Source organism: Pituophis catenifer, unplaced genomic scaffold, assembly GCF_029215685.1.
Source record: "Pituophis catenifer annectens isolate HBS135680 unplaced genomic scaffold, rPitCat1.0.hap2 SCAF_3, whole genome shotgun sequence".
NCBI classification, from domain to species: domain Eukaryota; kingdom Metazoa; phylum Chordata; class Lepidosauria; order Squamata; family Colubridae; genus Pituophis; species Pituophis catenifer.
Window position 1 is genome coordinate 162,266,380 of NW_027256883.1, and position 24,011 is coordinate 162,290,390.

At 34.7% G+C, this 24,011-nt stretch overlaps 1 protein-coding gene and 1 long non-coding RNA gene across 4 annotated transcripts in view; one reads left to right on the forward strand and one right to left on the reverse strand.

The window, feature by feature from the left end:
• LOC139315283 (uncharacterized) overlaps nt 1-21,856 on the forward strand; it is a 45,164-nt gene extending 23,308 nt beyond the window's left edge. The window contains exon 3 of one of the 2 annotated variants that reach the window (XR_011600253.1): nt 20,420-21,856. This is a non-coding gene — a long non-coding RNA (uncharacterized lncRNA). Of the gene's footprint in view, nt 1-4,531; nt 4,648-20,419 lie in introns of those variants that run through there. The other variant, XR_011600252.1, reaches the window with a different exon arrangement.
• Nucleotides 1-24,011, reverse strand: part of AHCYL1 (adenosylhomocysteinase like 1) — a 47,742-nt gene that overhangs the window by 18,876 nt on the left and 4,855 nt on the right. For both annotated transcript variants that reach the window (XM_070941431.1, XM_070941432.1), the window contains exons 2-6: nt 4,641-4,752; nt 3,996-4,139; nt 3,298-3,398; nt 2,679-2,781; nt 52-146 (exon numbers count right to left, since the gene is read on the reverse strand). In XM_070941431.1, coding sequence (XP_070797532.1) covers nt 52-146; nt 2,679-2,781; nt 3,298-3,398; nt 3,996-4,139; nt 4,641-4,752 — 555 coding nt within the window. The remainder of the gene's footprint in view (nt 1-51; nt 147-2,678; nt 2,782-3,297; nt 3,399-3,995; nt 4,140-4,640; nt 4,753-24,011) is intronic.

The window sequence follows — 24,011 nt, forward strand, 5'->3', positions numbered from 1 at the left end:
AAAGACAACAAAAATGAGAACAGTGGAATTTTACTGGAATTTTACTATTACCATATTTGGCTGCCAGGTATCCATATTTACACAGCAATCAATACACCACCAAAAATCATCTTCAGATTCTCCTTTCCAGGCAAACACAGCAACACCTAACAAAACAACAAAAAAGGGCCAAATGAATTTTTAAAAGCAAGGTTTCTTGCATTTTGCCCTAGCTAAGCATACTATCAGCATGTAGCAAATGTAACATGCTGTTACTTCCACATACTTTAGCTATATGAGTGTTGAAAATACTTTCTATGTTTTGCAAGAGCTACATAACAGTAGATTTGCCTACTTTAATTAGACTAATGATTTTCTTGTTTTGAGAAAATTTAAATAAACAGGTTATTAGAAAAGGTATTTGTTGTTACATTTATATATCACACAAAGCCAAAATTCATTAGCAATTGTTTTCTGAACAGTAAGCTAGAGGCAAACTATACAGATAGTCCTCGACTTACAACAATTCATTCAGTAACCATTCAAAGTTACAATAGCACTAAAAAAGTGATGTGTGATTGGTTTTCAGAATTAAGACTATTTTTTTTTGACAATTAAGACTATTGCAGCAATTCCCATGGGCACGTGATCAAAAATCATGCACTTGGCAACTGACTCATATTTATGACAGTTGCAGTGTCCCAGGGTCACCTTTTAAAATCCTCTGACAAGCAAAGTCAGTGGAGAAGCCAGATTCACGTAACAACTTTGTTACTAACTTAACAACTGCAGGGATTCACTTAACAACTGTGGCAAGACCGATCGTAAAATGGGGCAAAACTCACTTAACAAATGTCTTGGTTAGCAACAGAAATTTTGGGCTCAATTGTGGTCAAAAGTCAAGGACTATATTATGGTTTATTTCTATACATGAACAAGGCTTTAATAACCAGAACACACATAAAAAAGCAATCTATCATTAGAGGTCATGCTAAGCCATCGTGTGATTTGTTTGCTTGTCGTATGTTTAATTGGCCATTTTAATTCGTTTGTGTGAATCAGATCCCAAACATTATGGTGACCAATATGATTAAAAACAGAAGTGCATCATGTGTTTTTTCCTTTGGGGAAAAAAGTTATATTAAAGCAATCCTTCAAAAACATTTATAGATGGCTTTAGGCTTTCTTAGAATTATACAAGTAATAGTGGTCAGACAACGAGTCATTTGTTTTTCAAAAAATCCATCAGAGCAGATTCTTGGCAGAATGTGCAGGAAATGAAATGGTATAAAATATTTTATGGCACCCAAAGACCAAAATATTCATTGCAACATGAATGTTCATAGGAAAAAATGTATGCAGAACAGAGTAAATAATTTAAAACTAATAAGTGCCCTTTACTGTTACCTATTCTCTTATTATAGATCCAAGGGAGTCTACCTGACTTTGAAATGTTTCTCGGAAAAGATCTGGCAGATTTCCCAACACCTTGGGCATATAGAGAGAATTTATAAAAATATTAGGAAAAGGATATAAGCAAAGTACTCTGACACTATTTTTTCTACAGTCTTAAAAACAAAGTGAGGAATACAGTTGTATTTCTTTCAATATAGCTAATGCAGTAGAGAAAATATTTTAAACTACTTTTCAAAGAAAATTATCTGAAAAGCCTAAATTTGCCATCATTTTTGTAAGTATCATATTTGTTTATTTTTGTTTCCTTGCAATGACATCCTTGATTAATGCCATAGTAAAGTTGTAAACAGCATCTTCCTAATTAGAAAACAAGTATTGTGATAGATAGTATTAACTATTGTAGCCACTTAGCATTGATCCATTAGCTCCATGATGGCGAACCTATGTCACGTGTGCCAGAGGTGGCACGCAGAGCCCTCTCTGTGGGCACACGCGCCGTCGCCAGCTCTTTGGCGGGTTTCCGGCATGTGCATGTGCGACAGCCAGCTGGTCTTCCCACGCACTGGAGCACTGGAAACCCGAATACCAGCTGGCTGGCACACCTGTTTTTTGGCCGTTTTCCAGGCTGTTTTCCGGTTGTTTTTTGGCCGTTTTTGGTCCAAAAACAGCCTGAAAACAGCCCAGAAAATGGCCAAAAAACCAAGGATGTGTGCGCTGGCCAGCTGATCTTCGGGTTTCCGGCGCACAGGAAGACCAGCTGGCCAGTGCGCATGCACATGCCAGAAACCTGAAGATCAGCTGGCCAGCGTGCGCATGTGCATCGGCCAGCTGGTCTTTGGGTTTCCGGCACTCCGGCACGTGCATATGCACACGCATGCAACCATGTTCTGGTTTGGGCACTCAGTGCCGAAAAGATTAACCATCACTGCATTAGCTGGTTATTTTAATCACAGAATTAAAGGTTTTTTTTTTCTATACAGCTTCCACATCCACATAGGTAACATACCTATGCTCAGTCTGTTACAATGATAAATAATTAAGTTTGTTTTAATTAAGCCATCCTTCAAAATAATGATTTTTTTTCATCTGAATGAAATCCACTTATTTTTCCTGAAAATATGAAGCTTATTACTGAGAAGCTTCAGAAAACAATTTTAGTACATGAAAAAGTTAAGTATCTTCTTGCATAACCAAATAACTTGGTACACTGTATTCTTAAATCCTGAGATCATAATGAGTAAATATTGCAAAAATGAATACATAATTTCTAACTCAATACTCACCAGCCTCAGCCAATGCAGCAGCCACCTCATTTTGAGTAGAATAAATATTACAAGCAGACCATCGGCATTGAGCTCCTAGTGCACAAAGAGTCTCAATCAAGACCTAAGACATAAAGCAAACAGCATCAAATTAAAAAGCTTCAGTAATTACTAATTGGATTGGGGCAATAAAAAACTCAGAATGAAAAAGTTCACAAACAATTAGATTCCAGAAGTTTAATTTCACTTATAGACCACCTGATTCTAGAGGTTTAATTAGACTAGATTTGTTAATTAATGCCACAACTCCTTGCTTCTTTAGAACATAAGAAAAGGATTATCTAAAATCCAAGCCATTTATTTCCAGTCCTTTGAGCTATTCAAGACTGCAGTTCCAATTCAAATAATTGTAGTAATCAGTTAAAACCCACAGTAAATCATCAGCTACTTTAGATCCAGGAGGTTCCATAAGGCCAATTGTCTTTGCAGAGTACAAATATTTATCAAGATGATTTAGTAATTATATTACCCCCTTTGTAGAAATGAGTTCCCTTGTTCCTCTGGAGGTGACAGATAGAACCCAGAAAATAGTAAAGATAAAAGAAGACTAAGATGCAAATAGCAAAACAGGTGCACTCACTGCAGTCTGTGCTGTGATATGTGTACATCCCACTATTTTAGCTCCAGCCAAAGGTTTTTCCCCTTGAGCTCGTTTTCTTAGTGAAATCAGTGCGGACATATCTAAAAAAAACCAAAAGTATCTTTAACAACCCCCCATGCCAATTACTGAGCAAACAATAATCTTCACTTCCTAGAAGGAATTATATGTATGTAAAAAGCTCCTAGGAAACAATTGTTCTGGAAAGAGAAATAAACAATTTGCCCCATTGAGAAAGATCTTGCATCCTGTCACTTGCAGACCATGCCTTTGGCATATTTTCTGAAGCACTTTCTTTAAAAGGTTATAGACGAGATACTTCAAATCACCTTTTCATCTGTGAATCTAGATCTCTGAACAACCCTAGTGTATATCTGAAAAATGCCAACAACCTGAACTGAACATTGCCAAGGAGTGCTTAATTGCTCAAAATGGAACTATGTGAATAAGATCCTATTTGTTAAACAAATAACTAAAAAAAATCACACTGATCACTTCTTGCTGTTCATAAGGATTGTGCAATACTACTTAATTAATAGGATCCAAAACTTTTGGCCTTGTTTATAAATTTACATCATTTGTGGACATTTCCAAGAGCTTATTTGCTACCAAGGTATTTGCTGACTAATGGAATAAAATTTATGACACCCAGAGAGAAGCTTTAGCAATTTGAGCTTTACCTTGCTCAGCAATCTCTATCTCTCGGCGCCCAAACTCTGCTTGCTTGATGTTCTTAACACAGAAATTACTATTGCCTTTGGAATTAGTTTGCTGCTTTTCTCTTGGAGAAACTTCATCATCAGAGCTATCAGTGTAGGATGCCGCTATAAAACAACATTAAAGTGTCCAATGAGAAGAGAATACAGATAAAAGAACCTTAAGTCAATGATTATGTTTCAGTATAGGAAGTAACCAAGTCAAGACTCTTTTCCACAATATGGATATCTACTGAGTTCCATTATTAGTGATATTGTAATGAACCACTTAACAGTTACACTTATCCGAATAAGTGTAGGGATAACAAGGTCAGGGATAGGAACATTTATTTTTTAAACCAATCAGCCTCTGAGAGCTGCAGGGGATCTGCTGACATGTCTATGCTTTTAAAAAAATAAATTTTATTTGAATAATTCACAAAAGTCACATTAATAAATTCAGCAGCATGACATTGTCTCTCTCTTTCCGTGTGCCTGCGTGTGTGTGTGTGTATTCAAAGATTACAAGGAAGAAGTTGATAGGCCAAATATGCTTCTTGAGCTAATACTTCTGGATCAGCAGAAGATAAATCAAAGGAAAATAAATATTATTAAAAGGGAGACACTTACCAGAACTGTAGCTGTCTGTGGAAGACTGTGAAATGGAACGAGACAGGGATCTGCGACCAGTCTTTGTGGGAAATTTACTGAACTCCTGCATATCATCTGCAAACTGGATTTGCTATACACAAAAATTAAGAAGTTACTATTGTTTTTTTAAAGGTCAACAAGCTTAATTCTGCAACTATTAAAACATAAGCAACGTAAGATCCCATAATTTTGAGCCGAAATTATTGTTTTTAAATTGTTTTTAAATTTTATATGCAATGTTTTATCTTGGCTGTACACCGCCCTGAGTCCGGCAGGAGAAGGGCGGTATAGAAATAAAATTATAATAATAATAATTATAATAATAATAATAATTCTACGGTATTCAATACAAGTCATATTCCAAAGATGAATGCTTCCTGTATAGATATAATATGGCATTTTATGTCACCAATAAATATAAATAGATGACATATCAAGATTTGTGATATTCAATTAATGTAAATAAAAATTCATTGCAGAACGAAATAGATGACACCATTCTATTCAATAAAGCTATGGTACTTTGTAGCAAGACATTTGCTATTAGCAGACAATGTATCATGTATGCCTAATAATAAAAACAAGGATGATTACATTTTGTACTACACCAATTTGCACCTATAAATACAATTTGTCTCATACAAAAAGATACCATATTCTTAAGCTTGTTCAGTTATATTATTCAACCATGAACTTGGAACTATTCATGTAATACAATAATATAGAATAGAATAGAATTCTTTTTTTTGCCAAGTGTGATTGGACACATGAGGAATTTGTCTTTGGTGCATATGGTCTCAGTGTACATAAAAGGAAAAAAAAATACATTCATCAAGAATCATAAGATACAACACAGTGATAGTCATAGGTTACTAATAAGCAATCAAATCATACTAGATATTTATAAACTAACTATATAAATATTTTAATAATACATTAGATTATAATATAAAAATAATCATTAAACATATTTACATGTTTTGAATGGAATATCTGATAAATATTTTTCCTGTAGCTATTATTTAATTAGAGTATTTAGCCAGAAGACATTTAACTAAGAACTTATGAAATCATCTACCTTCAAATTCTAAGGACACGGAGAAATAAATTCCAATCACCATAATACAACAACTCATTTATATATTGTATGTTCTCATTAAAACATAAAAGGATGAAACTGTGATATCGTAACAATAGCATCTGGCTGTGATTAACTCACAATCAAAAGCATGAGAAGTATCTCAAGACAAATATGTACTCCATAAAATGCTTGTTTTCACATATCATACTTAACAACATTGTGGTTTTGTTTGTATTTGCTTAATATGCTATGTGAACTCAGCAAATAAATAGAATATGAATTGTTTAGACAGACTGAAAACAACTTTGATATTAGTTTACTGACTGCAATTGTGTAGTAAATGTGAATGCAGGGTGGATAAAACTCAATGATTTTTTTAAAAAAATAAAAAAAAATCAGATTTTTTAAAATTTTATCAAATTTATTTTAATAAAATGCTTTTGGAGCAAAAATCTAAAGGTAGTTTTCTATGTAAGATACATAAATAATTTAGTTTATTTAGCATGAACTAGTGCTTAGTTATGTAGCATGAGGCTGTATATTCTGCAGCGTTGGGACTGTCGGTAAGTCAACAACAGGTCAGAGGAGTAGCAGAGATGACAGTTGCTCTTTAAAAATTATGATTTAAATCGACTTGATTTAAATCAAATCCACCCTGTGTGAATGAGTGCAATTTCATGAATTCATTTATTGATCAACCTAACCTGTAAGGGTGTGAAGTAGTATGACTTAAAAAAAGAATGAAAAACAAAACCAAAGTGTTTAAACAAACCATGATTACTTTGCTTATTTGGAAGTAACTCTGGATTGTTCAGAAAAACACAGTGAATATATAACATGGCTGAAAAGTAGATTCTCCTTCAAGGTGAACTTGACACTTTTAACCAGGAGAAAAGGAGAAAATCTAATTATAAGGGAAACAAACAAAAGATGTGCATGTTTCTGATTCTCAACTATTCTAGTAGTTGTTGCAAAATCTACAAAACTTGAAACAACACTGTCTCTCTCATTTAATTAGACACACAGACACATGCAAACCTTTCTGCATTGATAACTGTTGGTAGTCTGTACAAAACGTACATCTATACTTATAAGGTATTAATAGCTAATCTCTGAAAAGGAAATCGCTTAGAATTAGGAAACCATCTTGTTAATAAAAAAAAATCTTATCCTTGAAGTATACAAATCAGGCATTATAACAACTGCTTTCACTGTAATTTGATTATTTCAATAAAGTACACTCATATGTTTCTTGTGTGACTTTGAGAACAGATTATTAGTGGGAATACCAAGAGTTAGAGCTGAAATTTGGGAATCTTAAAGGGGAAGAAATGCAAAAATATTTCAAAATGGTAGAGAAATGTACAGTTTGCTCTAGGCTGCCATAAATAATTTTACTGCATTTGATCACAAATCACAAACTGATACAAGTAAGTGATTTACATAATGAGAGAAATTGGGGTGGGGGATTTTAATGGTCAATTTAAATAATATTTTAACTTGCATTCCCTACAAATGAACTAACTTTCCTGGGAAATAAAATGCATGCTTTTTGGAATAGCTGAGGATTAATGAGATAGGGTGATAAATATTAACATGAATTTGAGAACATTAAAGAAGTTAGGATTAGATCACATTTGGGACATTCTTACTTATTTCAAGATTTGGAATCCAGTTTAAGAACCAAAAGAAATTGTTCTAATCCAATATATTTAAATCCAATTATTTGTATTTTAAAAAGCAACATTTAAAACTTAGGTTAAGATGGGGGACTAGAATGGGAATACCATCCTCAGGTGTAGAAATTTAATGGGTGATTTTGGAACAGTCACCCTACTCCACAGGATTATTGTGGTGGTGCAAATTAAAGGAGATAGTACTATACTGTATATTGCACCTTGAGTTCCTGAATGGTAGAACATAAATATAATAAATAAAATGGTGGCAATGTTCACATTAGTGAAAAAAAAAATAGAATTGCTATTGATGTTTTGCATTGCCAAGAATTACCATAGCAGTATCATAGAAATCCTTGCTGTCTCACAACAATGAAGCACTAGCTCTGACTTTCTTCACCTCCAACCACAGGGTTTGTGATTGTGTCAAGCAGACTTGTTGAGGTTCCGTTATGAACAGTACAGACTAGTCCAACAAGTTCCATTCATTTCTCTAGGGTATAAAAACTAGTTTCTGGGCAAAACTTTAATTATTAAAATCTTTATCTACAACTATTTTCCTTAGGGCTGTATTCCAAAACCAATTACAAAGTTTTTAACATAGTTACTTTAAAAATGTGAAACTAGTTTCTTATCTTCGAATGTATCTACTTCAATTGAACATTTTGTCTGAAGATACTGGATATCTCAACAGGCTGTTTAGTAAATGTTTCTCTGCAATCATCTCTCTTTTGGAGATGCAATTCAAGAGTTGGAATATTAAATGTTAGAAACACTAGGACTGTCAACATTTTAGTATAATGGCAATATTTGGAATCTGCAAGAACAAATTAAAGATTTCTTTGGCATGAAAGATAGACCAAACATATTGTATAACTTGGAAAGATAAATGTGCATTGTCAATAAAACACTATTTCAATTACTGATAAAAGGCAATACGGTCAAATTTTTGGACCAAAATTTAGGCATTTATTAAATTAAAGTTTTATATCATAACTGTGTACCATGAGTATATATCTGCGAATGCATGTATGTTCAATGAAATGTATTGAAAAAAACAATACATTATGCAACACATCCCAGTCCAATCATGCTGATTTGGACAGATTAGAATTTGCTGCAGGAATCTTCCAAGTCTCATCAAAGGAAATCTAGGTCATCCAGTACATTTTGAGAATAATTTAGAAACAAAGATAATTTGGCTCAAAAGACGAATATGTAAAAAAAAAAAATCAGAAGAGAATGTACTTTTGTAATGAATAGCACTAGCTTCCAACTACAGATTAAGTTTACCAGAGTTCTGTTTGGTAATTCCATGCAGCATTCTTTTGGGAGAAATGTAGAAGAAACTTATCAGCTGCCTCTCCCATGTTTACATCAATTTGAAACTGTGTCTCTGGCAACAGAAGCATGCACTGCTTTCAACCTTGGGTATTAACTGAGAGTTTTCTGTACCTATTGCTGCCATCTGGGTGTAGCTGCTGCTGACGCTAATTCTCCATCAGGAATTTGAATAACTCTTTCCAATTAAATTTCAAGTTATCTCTACAGTTTCTCCTTAATCACTTGGGCCAGGAGACAGAACTCTAGGGATATGCAAAAATACTCAGAATGGGCTTGAGTATTTGGAACTTGAGCAAGCCTATCCTGGGGTCATAATATTCAGAACAGTATATTTTGGGGTCAGAATGTCCCATGATCAAACATTTTACATAACCCTACAGAGTTTCTTTGTTTTCAAAAGCAGGGACCAGATGGTTATTTCAAAGAGGAAGGTATAATGTTCAAGAACAGGCAGCCAGGAAGCTGGAAGGTAGATCTGGCTCTTGATAGTCTCCTGTCCTCTGCCTATGTAAAAGCTTAGTAAGAACCTAGGAGCTTGCTCCAAAATAAGAAGCAGAGAGTGTGTTAATCAACCAGGCAATACATCTATGGACATTCTCAGTCGTCCAGGTCATGGTTGTCCCAAAGGCATGATCATATGACTGCAAAGAATATAAACCCTTCCATTTTTCATCATTCAGTCAGAACTGAAGAAGCTTCTTGGATGAGAAGGAAAATGTCTTCTAGCAAAACAAGAAAGTCCAGTTTCTTTCAAAAAAAAAAAAAAAAGCACCTTTGGGACAACCAGGCAATAATCAAGGACGAAGCTAAGGTTAGCTGAGTAGTAGCAAGTCATCTTGACCTCACCACAGGCTTAGCCATAAAACATCATCATCTTAGATCAGTCTCTCCCAGGGGTGGGTTCTAACTTTTTTTACTACCAGTTCTGTGGGCGTGGCTTATTTTGTGGGCGTGGTTTGATGGTCATGTGACAATTCTTTAGGATTTAGCAGAGGTACTGGTCTACCAGGCTTTTAACTGGTTGCAGAGCTGTACCGATCTATCCATTTGTTTTGGAGGCACCGGTCTACTCATTTGTTTTTGAAGGCACCAGTCTACTCATTTGTTTTTGGAGGCACCGGTCTACTCAATGTGATTCAATGATCACATTGCCTAGTTATAAATGTTCCAGTTGCAGAGTATTTCCTACATTTGTGGCTTAGATAGTTAGAATTTAGTAGTTTGCTTCAACAAGAAAAACTAACAAACTATTCCTTTTCACTATAAGTAGATATTTTAGATTTTCAAAGCCAAGAGCATTTTTAAAAATGTCATCTTATTATTGGAACTCATACTAGTTTTAAATCTGGAAGTTGCTTTCATAACTGGGTGGAACATCATTTTAGCAGTAAAGAAAATATTTTTAATTCCAAAGCTTCAATACAAAGCAAAGAAAGTAATTTTGTCCTTGCCTAGAGTTTTAATTCTAAAGATTCAAATATCAGTATCTCTCTTACTTTGTAGGACACTCTAACTTTATAAATCATACTAAGAGATATATGATTATATTAAAACATATTGTCTAACTATTAATTGCTATTTACTAAGATGATTGTTACAATGATGATTTTTGCGAACCTAAAAGCTATATTGTCAATTGCTAAAAGTTCCATGTGCTTTCAACTTTCAAATAAAATGCCTGTTTTGTTGCATAATGTCAATATTTTAGCTATAAAAATAGTTTCTTAAAACCAATAGATGATATAGTTAGATAGCTAGACAACAAGATTTAGATTTAGGTTTCAGATTTTCAAAGGATATTGTCACTTTTCTTTGTCCTGGAAATGCTTGGCAAATATCTGAAAAATTATTGCTCACTGAATTCCTAGCCCCTATTCTTATTATTAATTTTGTGCTTCAGATACTCAAAACCTCTATTTGCTATACCTACAAAAGAATGTTTGCCCAGAGATTGAAAACATAATCATGAAGTAACAATATGGTCCACAAGCATACTCAACTGAAATATACAATCTAAAAAAAATGACAAACAAAATGAAAACTTACTGTCACCGGTGTAATACTCACGGATTGTTCTTCTGACTAGCTAGAAACTTAGCTGTTGAAGGTTCAACTAGACTATTTTGGGCAATTTAGCATAACTAATTTATTAACTACTTTATAGACTTCTTAAGGAATGAAATGTTTACTGCAGGGCAAAAGAATTCTAAATTTGCAATAGTAATTTTAATAGAAAACTAGACCGCATACATAATGCTTATTACTGCAAAGACTTTTAATTGCTTTGTTGGTGGGAAGAGGACTGAGGCTAAACCCATTTTAATTTAATAAGTGGCTGACAATCTATGTAATGCCAATTACTGAAACTACAATACTATCCTACACCTAAAGTATATACAGATTTTTTTTTCTTCCATTCAACTATGTCTGATTCTGCTTGGACAAGCCTTGGCAATTTTCTTGACAAGGTTTTTCAGGAGTGGTTTGTCACTGCCTCCTTCCTAGGACTATGAGAAAATGTGGCCCAATATTACCCAGCTGGCTTTGTGCCTTAAGTGGAACTAGAACTCATGGCCTCCTAGATTCTAGCCTGATATCTTAACCACTACACCAAGCTGGCTCTCATATGGAAACTACATAATTCCAAAAACTAATCTACAGCCCTCCTGGAATACAGGAAATTAGTATCGCAATGACAAGAAGTCATGCTTCCTCTCACATGTGCTAGTTTACTAGTAACCTAGATTACAGTTTACCTAGAATCAACTTTAGTTTTTTTGGACTTCATTCAAGCACTTGCACAGCTTCTCATGACTCAGCAGGAAAGAAGAAAAGTTGAATGTCATCAACATACTGATGACACTGACCTGAAAACTGACAAATGCCTAAAAAATTCATGGTGAAATAGATTATCAAGACTAGAACTCTGACATCTGCTACAACATACATACAAAGGTAGTGCTCGACTTACAGTCCTTTTGTTTAGTGACCATTAGAAGTTACAACAGCAATGAAAAAAGTGACCTAGGACCGTTTTTCACACCTAAGGCCAATGCAGAATCCCTGTGGTCACATGATCAAAATTCAGAGTTTGGCAACTGGTATATATTTACGACAGTTGCAGTGTCTGGGGTCATGTGATCATCTGTTACAACCTTTTGACAAACAAAATCAATGGGGAAGCCAGATTCACTTAACAACCATGTTACCAAGTGCAGATTAACAACGGTGGCAAGAAAGGTCAAGAACTGTGGCAAGAAAGGCAAAATTCATTTAACAATTGTCTTGCTTAGCAATGGAGATTTGGAGTTCAATTGTGCTCGAAAATCAAGGACTACCTGTAGAAATTTTCCACTGCCATACTCTGGAAGCAGGTAGAAAGAGAACAACTGCATTTCCTGGAGACAATCCTGGCTGGTGACTGAATGCAGGAAAGAAAACATCTACAGGCTCCAAGGTTTTATTTTGGAAAGTATACGCTTTTAAGAAAAATTTGTAGGTTGCAGATCAGTCCTGCTGCTCAGTACAGAACTGGCTCTCTACATATCCGAGATTACTTGGATAATTTAAGCACATTAAATTTCACTTAGAACAAACAGAACACATCTTAACTCAGCATGTAGTTTCTTTGTGACTTATTTGTTTGGCACATATGGTACTTACAAAATAAATTACATTAACTGACCCCTTTGCTTAGAATCAGAAAAATAAGATAAAGACCTTTAAAGAACATAATAAAACAACAAATCCTTTTGTTCCTCAATCGTCTTATGAAATGCAAGTGTATAAACATCTACCTGTAATAAAAGGATAGGAAGAAATACTAACCTGGAAAAAATAAACCAAGATGTGGGAGCAGAACTATAGCAGAACAACAGAGTTGGAAGTTCTAGTTCAACCCTCTGGTCAAGCAGGAGACCCTATGCCTTTTGAGACAAATGTTTGTCCAATCTCTTCTTAAAAATCTCCAATGATGGAGCATCAACAACATCTGAACTTCTGATTAATTGTTTTGTCAGAAAATTTCTCCTTATCTATAGGAGAAATTCAAATATCAATCTCTCCTTAATGAGTTTCCATTCATTGCTTCTTGTTCTCCCTTCAGAAGCTTTGGAAATAGGTTGACCCTCTTCATGTAAGATTGTGTAAGAATGAATGTAACATGTAAGGGGCAATATATATCAATTTGGAGAGAACAATACAGGACAGGACAGTCCTGCTCAGCTGACTGGGGAATACTGGGGACTGTTATTTAACATACCTGGAGAATTTGGGTTCAAAAAGGCTGTCTGGAAATGCAGAAAAATAACAGAGGTAATTGATTAACCATGTCATATGCTAGCACTGAAGATGATAATAGTTTTATATAAATGAGATTGGAATATGTTTGTGATAATCAATCAATCAGTCAGTCAGACAGACAGTCAGACAGAGAGACATTCTTCTCATTCAGGGGTAATAAATATATATTTACAAGGTGGCAAAGACTTAGCCAAATTATTTCTTCTTCTTTCTCAAGAAGCATCAGGCACTACAACTAGCAATGGTAGTACAATGATGCTGAAGGAATAATATCATTGTCTGTTATCACACTGCTATAGAAATTTAATATTTTAGATTTTTCTAATATGACCTGTTTTTCTCTCTCCTTATAGCATATGTGTTCTGATACAATCCTTTCCTTTTTTATATTTCAAGAGAATTAGACTTACACATTTATTTTAAAAAATCAAATTTAGGGCATAAAATAAATAAACCTTTGATTAAGTTAATTTTATAAATACTATTATATATCAGTGATCCCCCCCCCACATTTTATTGTTTTACGCAACTGATGTCAGTAGTTCAAACTTCAGGACTCAGACTAAAACTATTACAATTTTTAAAACAAAGGAAGAACATTTCCAAATCCAGAAAGTATAGTATGAAATTCTAGTGCTACAAATTTAAAGCTGCATAATAGTAGTAATCAAACTGCTTAAGTAGTCATTATTTCATTATGTTACCACTTCTGCCAAAGCTTGTAAATGGATTTTCTTTATCATACTTAGCAAAATGTAGAGTGACCTTTACATCAGCTCTGCTTCTGTAAACCATACAAATACATGATAGTTTCCCAATCAAGTAGAAACTAGAAGGTACAGTATTCAATATGATAAAAATGGGAATGACAGGCAGATTAGCTTGAATTTTTCTTTGCTAAAATCTGAGCTTATGTTTTGGAAACCAGCCATTTTAAGCTCTGTTTTAAAATTTGCATAGGCAGTGGGTTTAGTCTCTCTCTTCTCTTTGCTATTATCAAATTACTCCCTAGTAATGGCAATAGTATACAATTTGTATAATAAAAAAAGTAGAAGGAAAATGATTATATACAATCAGATTTGTCCATTCTAAGAGTCCATTCTAATTATAATTGTAGAAATTTTGCTGGACAAAGGTAGATTGCACTTGTAATTCGCATACACACATATACATAATTACATACATACATACATAAATTCATTAACTAGATCTATATCCAAAGACTACGTACAAAGGGAAAGGTTACAGTTCTTACAATACAAATGATTCTTAAGCAGCAAGAGATATGATCCTAGAAAACAAAATCTAGGATTATACTTTATGAGGTTTACCAGTGTGGCAAAGATATAAGCAAAATAATTTCAGAAATGGGCAATGCTTGAATAGCAGATAGGAAGAAGAGGAGTTTTCTGTGACAGTACAATCTCAGGTAAACCTTAATTTGTCAATTTTGACATATGCTGTACTGGAGAAGACAATCACTGTTGACTTTATGTTTGCACTGTAAGAGTTAAAAGGGAAACCAGACCACCTTACTTTTCAGTATATCAAATCTTTGGCCTCCCATCAAAATGTGCATACTAATGCTAATTTTACTGATGCACAGATAGAAACTGCCCAGGGGTCTTACATACCCTCTTTTCCCCAAAATAAGACATCCCCTGATGATAAACCCAATCGAGCTTTTGAGTGCATGGCAATAAAGCCAAGCATTTATTTCAGGGTTCAAAAAAATATAAGACGGGGTTTATTTTTGGGGAAACACAGTAACAACCAGATAGCTGTTTAAAGCAATTGTTTTTAAAATGGAAAATATCCATAACAAGTTAATGTATTTGTGAAAAAAGTGCTAGAAAGCCAGATACAAATTTAATAAAAATCTGATGAATAATAATAGCTCATTGACAGAAACATCAGCAACGTAAAAGTTAATTCTTGAAAGAATCACACTGAAGGAGCTTATATATTGAAGCATAAGTTGGTTTTATAACATTAATAGAATAAGAGCTGAAAGATACCTCCTTCATGAACAGTTTGTCCTTCTTGTCGAAGAAGTACACAATGGAAGTAGGAAAGAATCTAGAGAAATGAACCTTGCTTTTTAAAATCCTTTTAAATACAGACAATGTGGTGGCATTTGTTCTTAAAGGAATGTACAAACCATATTGTTCCTGCAATACAACCTGACCGAAGTCCTTTCCCTCAAATATCGATCTTCTTCATCAAATCAATGATACTCATATAGGAGAACACTATCATGAAACAAACGAACACCAATAAAAATGTGTTTTATTTCAATGAATTGTTCCATGTTCTTAAATCTACAGAACTCGGTAAGTTCCAAATTTGAAGTTATAGATATTTCAATCTATTGTTAGCAACCACCTCTTCCCCCAAGCTGATTTAAAGATAACCTGCAAGTTGAAAGGGAAGGTCCAGTCAACCTTTGCAAAGGAAAACCTTTCATTAATAATATTCAGGCATCACATATCTGATGCAGGAACATGGATGGCTGTACTTCTGGTGAACTCTCTTCTTGTAGTGCTTCCAACCTCTTCTCTGTAGGATGGCAACACTAACAAATCTATAGACATTTCCTAAGAGCCACAAAAGTAGTCAAGTAATATCTAAGCTGATTTTAACCTTCCTATTTAAGTCAAAGAAGTACAATTATCTTAGTTTTACTATATAAATGTAGATAGCACAGATATCACTCCCAGTAATAGTGAATTTTATTTGTATAGCACAGGCTATAATAAACTAAGAACCAGGTACTAACATATGCTTGTAAGTGATTGTGTTTGCAAACATCAGCACAAATTTCTCCCTAGGAACAGCTGCAAACCAGGCTGTAGCCCCAAGAAAAATATAGTTAACAAAGAAAAATGATTTTGTAACAATCTGACCAATACATAGTGCAAGTTAGATGCTAGCATTACTCACAGAACCTTGCAAACAGGACAGCAAAAGAAATAATGAGGGATTCTTACATTTACATTTGCTCCTCATGGACAAAGGCATAAATTATAGAGAATATTTTGAAATCTGCCTTCAAGAACTGCTGAGGAAACCAGCTGATTTGCAACTGAATTAAAACCATTCTCACTGGAAAGTTCTGAATTGGTAGGTAGGTTAGAAGCTAGTTCTACTGTATATACTGTATGTATATACACACAGATACAATTTCCATATTTATCTTATTTGTCTGATGCTAGATTTCAATGAAATACTGAGTCATTGACGTAATTTAGAATTCCAAAATTAAGTTTTATCAGAAGACAGAACCTGCTATCATCACAAAATCCGATCTCTTATAGTAAAACCTTTGTTTTAGGATAACCCGAGATACCTTATTTGTCATTAGCTGAAATTAATTAGCCTAAAAGAAAGGTTCTACTTAATTCTTTCTCCTTCCCTTAGCCCAGAAAAAAGAAGGAAAACCCTCTTTCTGACTTCTCCGATCTAGATGGGTCATCTTGAAGTGAGAACTTGTTGGCTTCTTTTTCTTTTATTAAATTTCTCAATTGTAGGCCTAAAGGTCTCTTGTCCCTAAGAACTGAGGAAGAAGGGCTCCTGTCATTCAGGAACTTGCTACTCAAGAACACTATTTTTTCTTTCTTCCTTTCTTTGTTCAGAAAAAAGCTAAGCCAGCTTCTATAGCAACTGGCAGAAAAAAAGTAGCAAAAAAGCCTCATAAATTATTAAACATTTCAATCTGGATTCAGGCCTTATGTTATTGGGTAAGATTTGGATGCCTGAATGGATCCTAGACAAGGAGCGATGAAGTGAGAATGCAATTCCTTTTGATTCTTCTTGACTTCCCATGGTTACCTTCTCGACCACTCTGAATGGAAGGTGTTCAGGATACAATATTACAATTCTACTGCTTCTATCTGCAGAAGATGGCCCTGGGTGACATCTTGGTCTAATCAGAATGAGTCCCGGAGGGTTCCATTTTGGCATTAATAGTGGGACTGGTGAGGCCACTGGTGCCTTGGCATGAAATTCCAGAACTGGCAGAACATGCTCTTATTTAGCCAAATGTAACTCCACTGCACTTACCAAGAGAAAATGGCATTTTCTAAGATTTTAAAAACTGGATAGCCTCATAAGGGAGAATGCAGTCTTTCAGCATATTTAAGCTTAAGCAGAATTATGAAATGAGTTGTTTTGATAAAATAATGGCAATATTTTGCAAAGCTATTGTTTGTTCTGATCTGACTGTTCTAGAGATTCCTAAAACCAAGATGGAGGAAGTTGAGGAGTGTTTATACAGTGTCAGAATACTAATGGAACACAAATATGCCTAAATATCCTACAATTGTCTTCAGTGAATACATTTAAGACTACTGAGTAGAAAAATCTGATTTGGACAAATGCTCAGAAAGGAAATTATATAGCAGGTAAACTAGGTTTTGAAGAAAAAGGAGATAATGGAGTCTTGCAACAAATTTAACCATATATAAGTGGTAAATGGTTTTTCATCTTATTTAGAATTCTTTTGTGGCTTAGCAAGTCGTTATGGACCAGACCGTGGTTCAGTTTAGTAAGAAAATATAAAATATGGATTAATTCAATAAGCAAGTTACATCTGTTGTTTGACTAGTCAAAGAATGGGTGGCTTCAAATACTCCCAGACTTAACCCCATAAACTTCAGTTCCACCAATTACTGACAGGCAGCTCACAACTCATCAATAATGTGATGGAGAAATCATTATAAGCAAAATAAAAATGATGATTAATTTTCAAAAAGATTTTCAAAGAATTTAGGTCTATTTTGGGCCTTCATGTCATTCCTGACTCCTTGTAACTATCTGAACAAGTCCATGCAGGTTTTTTTTTTTTTGGCAAAATCTGCAGAAATTGTTTAAACCTTTTCTTAGGGCTGAGAAAGAGTTACCAGGCCAAAGTACCCAGCTGGTTTTGTGTCTAAGGCAGAAATAAAACTTACAGTCTCCTGGTTTCTAGCTTGGTCCCTTAAACCACTATACCAAACTGAATGACCTGCTATTATTAGTTATCTGGAAATTCTACAGGCATTCAGAGGCATTATATTTTTACTGATCAGTAGAAATAATCTGTAGGTGCCCAATAATCTTCACTTCACTGCCTGTAGATATTACTTTTATCTTTTTGTCAGAAGACTAGGTAAATGAAAGAACAGTCAATTGTGTATTGCAATGCTTGTACAGGTATACCTAGAAATAGAATATGTAGCAACTGTCAATAAAATAAAGAAATTATTAATCGTCAATTAGACATAATTAATTCCAGTGCCAGCCTTCTCTTTTGTGGCTCAGTGGGAGAGGTAATAGAGATTGGATAAACATAAGAACACAAATGATCCACATGCATTATTTCGTACACGCTTTTCCAATTTCAAAAATGATTTTCCATACCACATATATATTTCTATAAACCTATGCCTGAAAGAAAAATTAAGTTATTCTTGTACAGGTTGAAAGGGTGTTTTTAATTACTTAATGGTTAGAATGCAGTACTTCTGCTGACTGACTGCAGTTCAGCAATTCGAGTCTCGCCAGCTCAAGGTTGACTCAGCCTTCTTTCCATCCTTCTGAGGTTGGTAAAATGAAGACCCAGACTTTTGGGGGAAATAAGCTGACTGTGTAAACTGCTTAGAGAGGGCTGTAAAGCACTGTGAAAGGGTATATAAGTCTAAATGCTACTGCTATTGCTACTGATCTTCATTACCAAATATAATCTTCATTTCGTATAACTTCAGAAAGAGGCACAAAGTGGAAGTAGTCTCATGAGGCAGAGGACAGTAATAGTTTGTTGTGTCACTGAATCCAGGCACAGACAATATGCTGTGACCCATGGTAATACTATCCTTATAGAGCTGAACAAAAACTGCATGAAATTGTGAGATATCTTGTCTGGTTATGATGGGGAAAGTAATTGAAAGTAAATATTTCAATGTAAACATTACAATACAGCTGAAAGTTGTAAAAAAAAATAATCACAAGTAGAAACATCACCATCCCCAATTTCCCATTAATCCATTTTTCAACAAGATGCCTGCTTTCCAAACCTACAACCCTTCCTTTTCAAGTGTTAATGGTAACTTTGGGAAACTTACATGTAATGTTGGAGCACTCTGCATCTGTCTCACCCACAAGATTCTCTGCATACATCATCACATTTCCAGTCCAGATCCTGGGCCAGCTATTTTTTTCTACTACAAGCTTTAAGTGAATAGAGTCTGCACAGCAGTAAGCCTGTTACCAAGGACACAGTATTGATCAGAGCACATATTATAGTTCAACTAGCTCACAGTGACAGTACTATAAGGGCCAGGACTTTAACTAGGCCAAAGGAAATCTGCCTTTTGTAAGAGTTTTTAAAATCATAATAAAAATATTGAGATCAATAATATGGGCCTATTTGGTAATGATGGTGGTATATGGAAGACTGTAACTTAAAATGTAAGAGGACTGAAAGGGAAGCATGAATGAAATGAAATGACTGAAATAAATAATTATAGATATGTTGTGTGTCAACAAAACTAAGAGAACAGTGAAAAATATAATAGATCTGAATGCCCAATCTTTTAAAATGATGCTTGATGGAATACTGTAGTGAAAAAGACTGAGCCTAGATACATCTACATTAATATGTAGATGAAGAAGCAAATATGCTATCCAAATAAGTGCTTGTAGTTGTATTCATTCTTTCAAGCTAAAATATTTTTCTTGCCAGGGTCAACACCTGGTGACTTTACATTGGGTTTTCTTGGCAGCAATATTAGCTGTTTTACTTGGCATGCAAAAGAAATCGGTGCTTCTCATGAGAAAGATATTCCATGTCTTCCAAAAGTGCTTTACAGTATGATCCTTGGAAAAACATGTGGCTGCTTTAAGATGTTAGGTTCAAATACTAATATTTATATTCTCATAAACTCCAAAGCATTTGAAGTTTGCCACTGATTTTCTGATTGTCTCCCTTTCAAGTATTGGCCATTTTCTGAGATCAGCCAAAGTTGGCTAACCATTGCCCCTAGCTGTACATGGATTCTTTTATAGGAACTCAAAAAAATAGCATTATGTATTAAAGCAGGTTTTAATACTGGTGCCAAGAGCTTTTGACAATTGTAATAGGAAGAGGGAAGTAATACAAACAATCAAATAGATTAAACCAAAATACTTTATAAGAGGTCACAGGAAGAAACTACATTTTTCTTATAGGAAATAAAAGAGCCAAACATGTCCGACTCAGTAGTTTCTATGATTAGCTTTTGCAAAAGGGTACCATAAAAAAGAACCATATTGAGAAATTGTTAGCCTCTCTCATTACTAAATTTATTAAAGAAGGTAAAATCTTATTTGTTTTGCAGAAATCTTATTTGTTTTGCAGAAGAAGGAAGCCCTGCGGCACCCATTGCAATCCAAGGAAACTGTTTTAAGGGACAATTGTTTCAATTATAATGCAATCTTTTTTGGGTCTTACAAGAATACATTCCTGCATTAAGGTTAATTAGCTAGGAGGGAAAAAAAATCACAGCAGCATTTTACAAAGGATCTGAGATAAATGTGTCTAGTACATTCTACACAGATTAAATTCAGTTAACCAATTAAATATTGCCTTATATATGGCTACAGTCTGCTTCCTTGGTGCCCCTATTTGTTAGAGTTCACCCTGAATGATCTTTTCTCATCAGTTTGCACTGTATTGTACTGAGACAAACCTGCACCATGGCATTAACATTCTCCTTGGCATCACAAACACACCAAAAGCTTCAGCAGAATTTTCTGATGCCATCACACATTACTAAAACAAAACTGAAAGAAAAGCAGACTATTGCTTTTATGGTAATAATTATGGAGAGAGGTCAGGAAAGGGAGCTACATTTGATAGGCCAGAGAGCAAAGAGTAATAATAAGTTTCAGAGTTTCCATTGCCATAAAGAAGTTGAGGCACATTTTGTTGCCTCTTCGTATTTTTCAAGTATCTTTTGTGAATTAAAATGGCTGATTAGATTTAATCAATAGAAAGTTACTCTTTCCCCTACAATCTGAACAAAGTACAAATCTGCAACTTAAGGTTTAGAATTCAAGTAGCATGTTGTGTAGTTACGCAACAGATTATTATGCTATTATTTTCTTATTTACAATACCGTAATTTCATTCCAACACACACAGCTTTTTTTTCCCTCCAAAGGAATTTTCCTTAACACCACTGCACTTGCAGGATCTGATAGCTAATGCTTTTCATATATTTCCTTTAAAAAATTTCTGTTTGTACTTTATTTTACATTTAAAAAGTAAAAATGTATTGGCCACTCATCTTACCAAAGGGTAACTCAGGGAAGTTGTGGTATTTAATGGCTTTTAAATAATTTTTAAATAAATTTAATTCTGACATGTCACAAAAGGCTAGGCATTATTTTTAATCAAAAATTGTTCCTGCCTATGAATAGTTGGAGAAAAAATATGAAACTTTCTACACATGCCACAGCAACAAGGCTTTTATATACGTAACGGTGGAAAAACTGACATTGTTTATTATGGAAGAATGGATGGTGAAAGTAATGGAGCTGGCTGGAATGGCAAAATTGACAGATTCCATCAGAGAAAAGACACTGATTAATTTTAATGCTGACTGGAAACTTCTTTTGGACTTTTCATGAACAGAAAAAAAATGAAATTATGACATATGGATCTGATGCTTGGGTAGCAGAAAACTGGGTGCATGTGGTAAACTTAAAGTAAAATTTATAATATCTGCTGTAAAATAAAGTTGGAAGTAATTTCTTTCTCTTTATTTTTTTCTTTCTGCACTTTTGGCTTTGTTTCTTTTTTCACTCTGCACTACTTGCTTTTTCCTACTTCAATTATTAGTTTGCTAGTTTATATTTTGTTATTTGAAATTTTTAATAAAGTTATTAATAAAAGGAAATTGTTCCTAGGATAAATCATATTTGTAATATATTCCCAGTAGAAAGGGCCTAGTTCCTTAAACATAAAATTCGGTCAGGCTGTAATTCTGTGGCAAAGTATTCTGCAGCGTTCCTACTGCCTCTATCTCTTTTGTGTCTAACCAAGATAAAGGAAATTATGTTTCTCCTCCTCAACCATCTTGCAACTAATGGCCATGATTCTCCATATACTTACTCTTAAAAGAGCAGATGTGTTTTGAATTAAATATGCCATATATCTCTGTTACGGTAAAAATATTATGTAATATGATGATTGGTTCTTACAGTATTCTTACAAAAGCCATAAATGTTAAAAAGCTTTTTAACATTTATGACTTTTGTAAGAATACTCTAAGAATCATCATATTACATAATGTTTTTACTGTAACAGGGATATTTAATTCAAAACATATCTGCTCTTTTAAGTAAGTGAAGTTCAGTATTTTTTCTGTAATTTTAAATGTTTAGCTTTTCAAAATGGAAAACACTTTTTGAGTGGTAAGAGAAAAACTGAGGATTATGACTCTACCAGTAGATTCTATGGTAATTTTCACACTAGTACTTAGAGCATCATTTCGCCTTCATTGACATGACCTAAAGCCTGTGTGCTATTTTTGGCAAAACAATGGTTAAATGGCTCAAGAAGATCTTATACCAATGATGGCGAACCTTTTTGGCACTGAGTGCCGAAAAAGGAGCACTTTGCTCGTTAGGGCCACAACCAGGAAGAGGAGCTGCCCAGGGGGCATGCGCATGCTGGATAATGTACTTCTGGCTTCCGACGCGCATGCAAGTCTTCCGGTTACTGCCGCACATGTGCATTCGCCAATCAGCTGGCCAGCATGCATGCTCACACCAGGAAACGGAACACCAGGTCTTCCGGTTACTGGCACTGCTGCACACACGAAGGCCAGCTGATCATCGCATGGACATGTGCGCCAGAAATCCGGAAGAGGAACAGGCAACATCACGCGTGCCAGGTGACATGGCTCCATGTGCCTCTTCAGGCACATGTTCCATAGGTTCACCATCAAGGTCCTATACAGTAAATTGCAATAATATAAAAGAAATATTTCTTGAACTGATGTATTTCATTCTTGCTCATCCCCAATCCAATGAAATTGTTCATTTTATATATGATGGGAACATACAGATTAAGTAATTATTTTAAGGGGTCATAGTACTGCAAAGTTTGGGAACCTCTGTTCTAAGCCATTCTTGGCAAGAATTTGGCTCAAAATCATAATTAACATTGTGGATAAGGTAGAAAGTTAAACTATAAACTGAAACCATGGTAATAATAAAGGTTAACTAATTGTTAACTTCCTCTTCATGCCATCAGACAATAGAGTGGTTATAGAGAATTACTGCTTCGCCAGCAGAATCTTTTTTGCTCTGATTATTTTTTCATCCCTTCAGGTGAACGGAAGATTCTATTAAGAAACAAAAGACTGTGGGAAGCATGAGCCGATTCCAAGCACAGTAGAGGCACTGACTCCATAATCAGAAAAACTGGAAATTACTGGTACCAGCCAGTGCAAAGGTGGCTGGGATACCAGCCAAGTAGAACTGCAAATTGCTGATGACATGTTTCCCAGTGTTTTAGCTGAATTCCCATCAATCTATCAAAGAACCTGGGTTCTAGTAAGGTAGAATAGACCCATTTTTCTTGTATGTTTGTATCCATTTGCCATTATAATCAGTTAAAATGCATAATACTGATTACAATCCTGCTGTAAAATAATGAAGTCTAACTAGGACTGCAGCAGCATGTATCACTGGAGAAACTACTTTACCCTAAGCACTAACCAAAACACTACAGCCAAATAATGAGAGAACTAATTGGTGCAAAATCTTATTTTATTTGGCTCCTAAACTCAATCCTCTGAGGTATCTCGTTTTGCCAAGATACTTAGAACCTTTGTCTCATTGTACATTAAGTAGGATCCATTAGGCCTCCCTTCTTTTCTGCTCTCTGCTTTCTCTAAGGAACTCTTTCCAAATTTAGAAT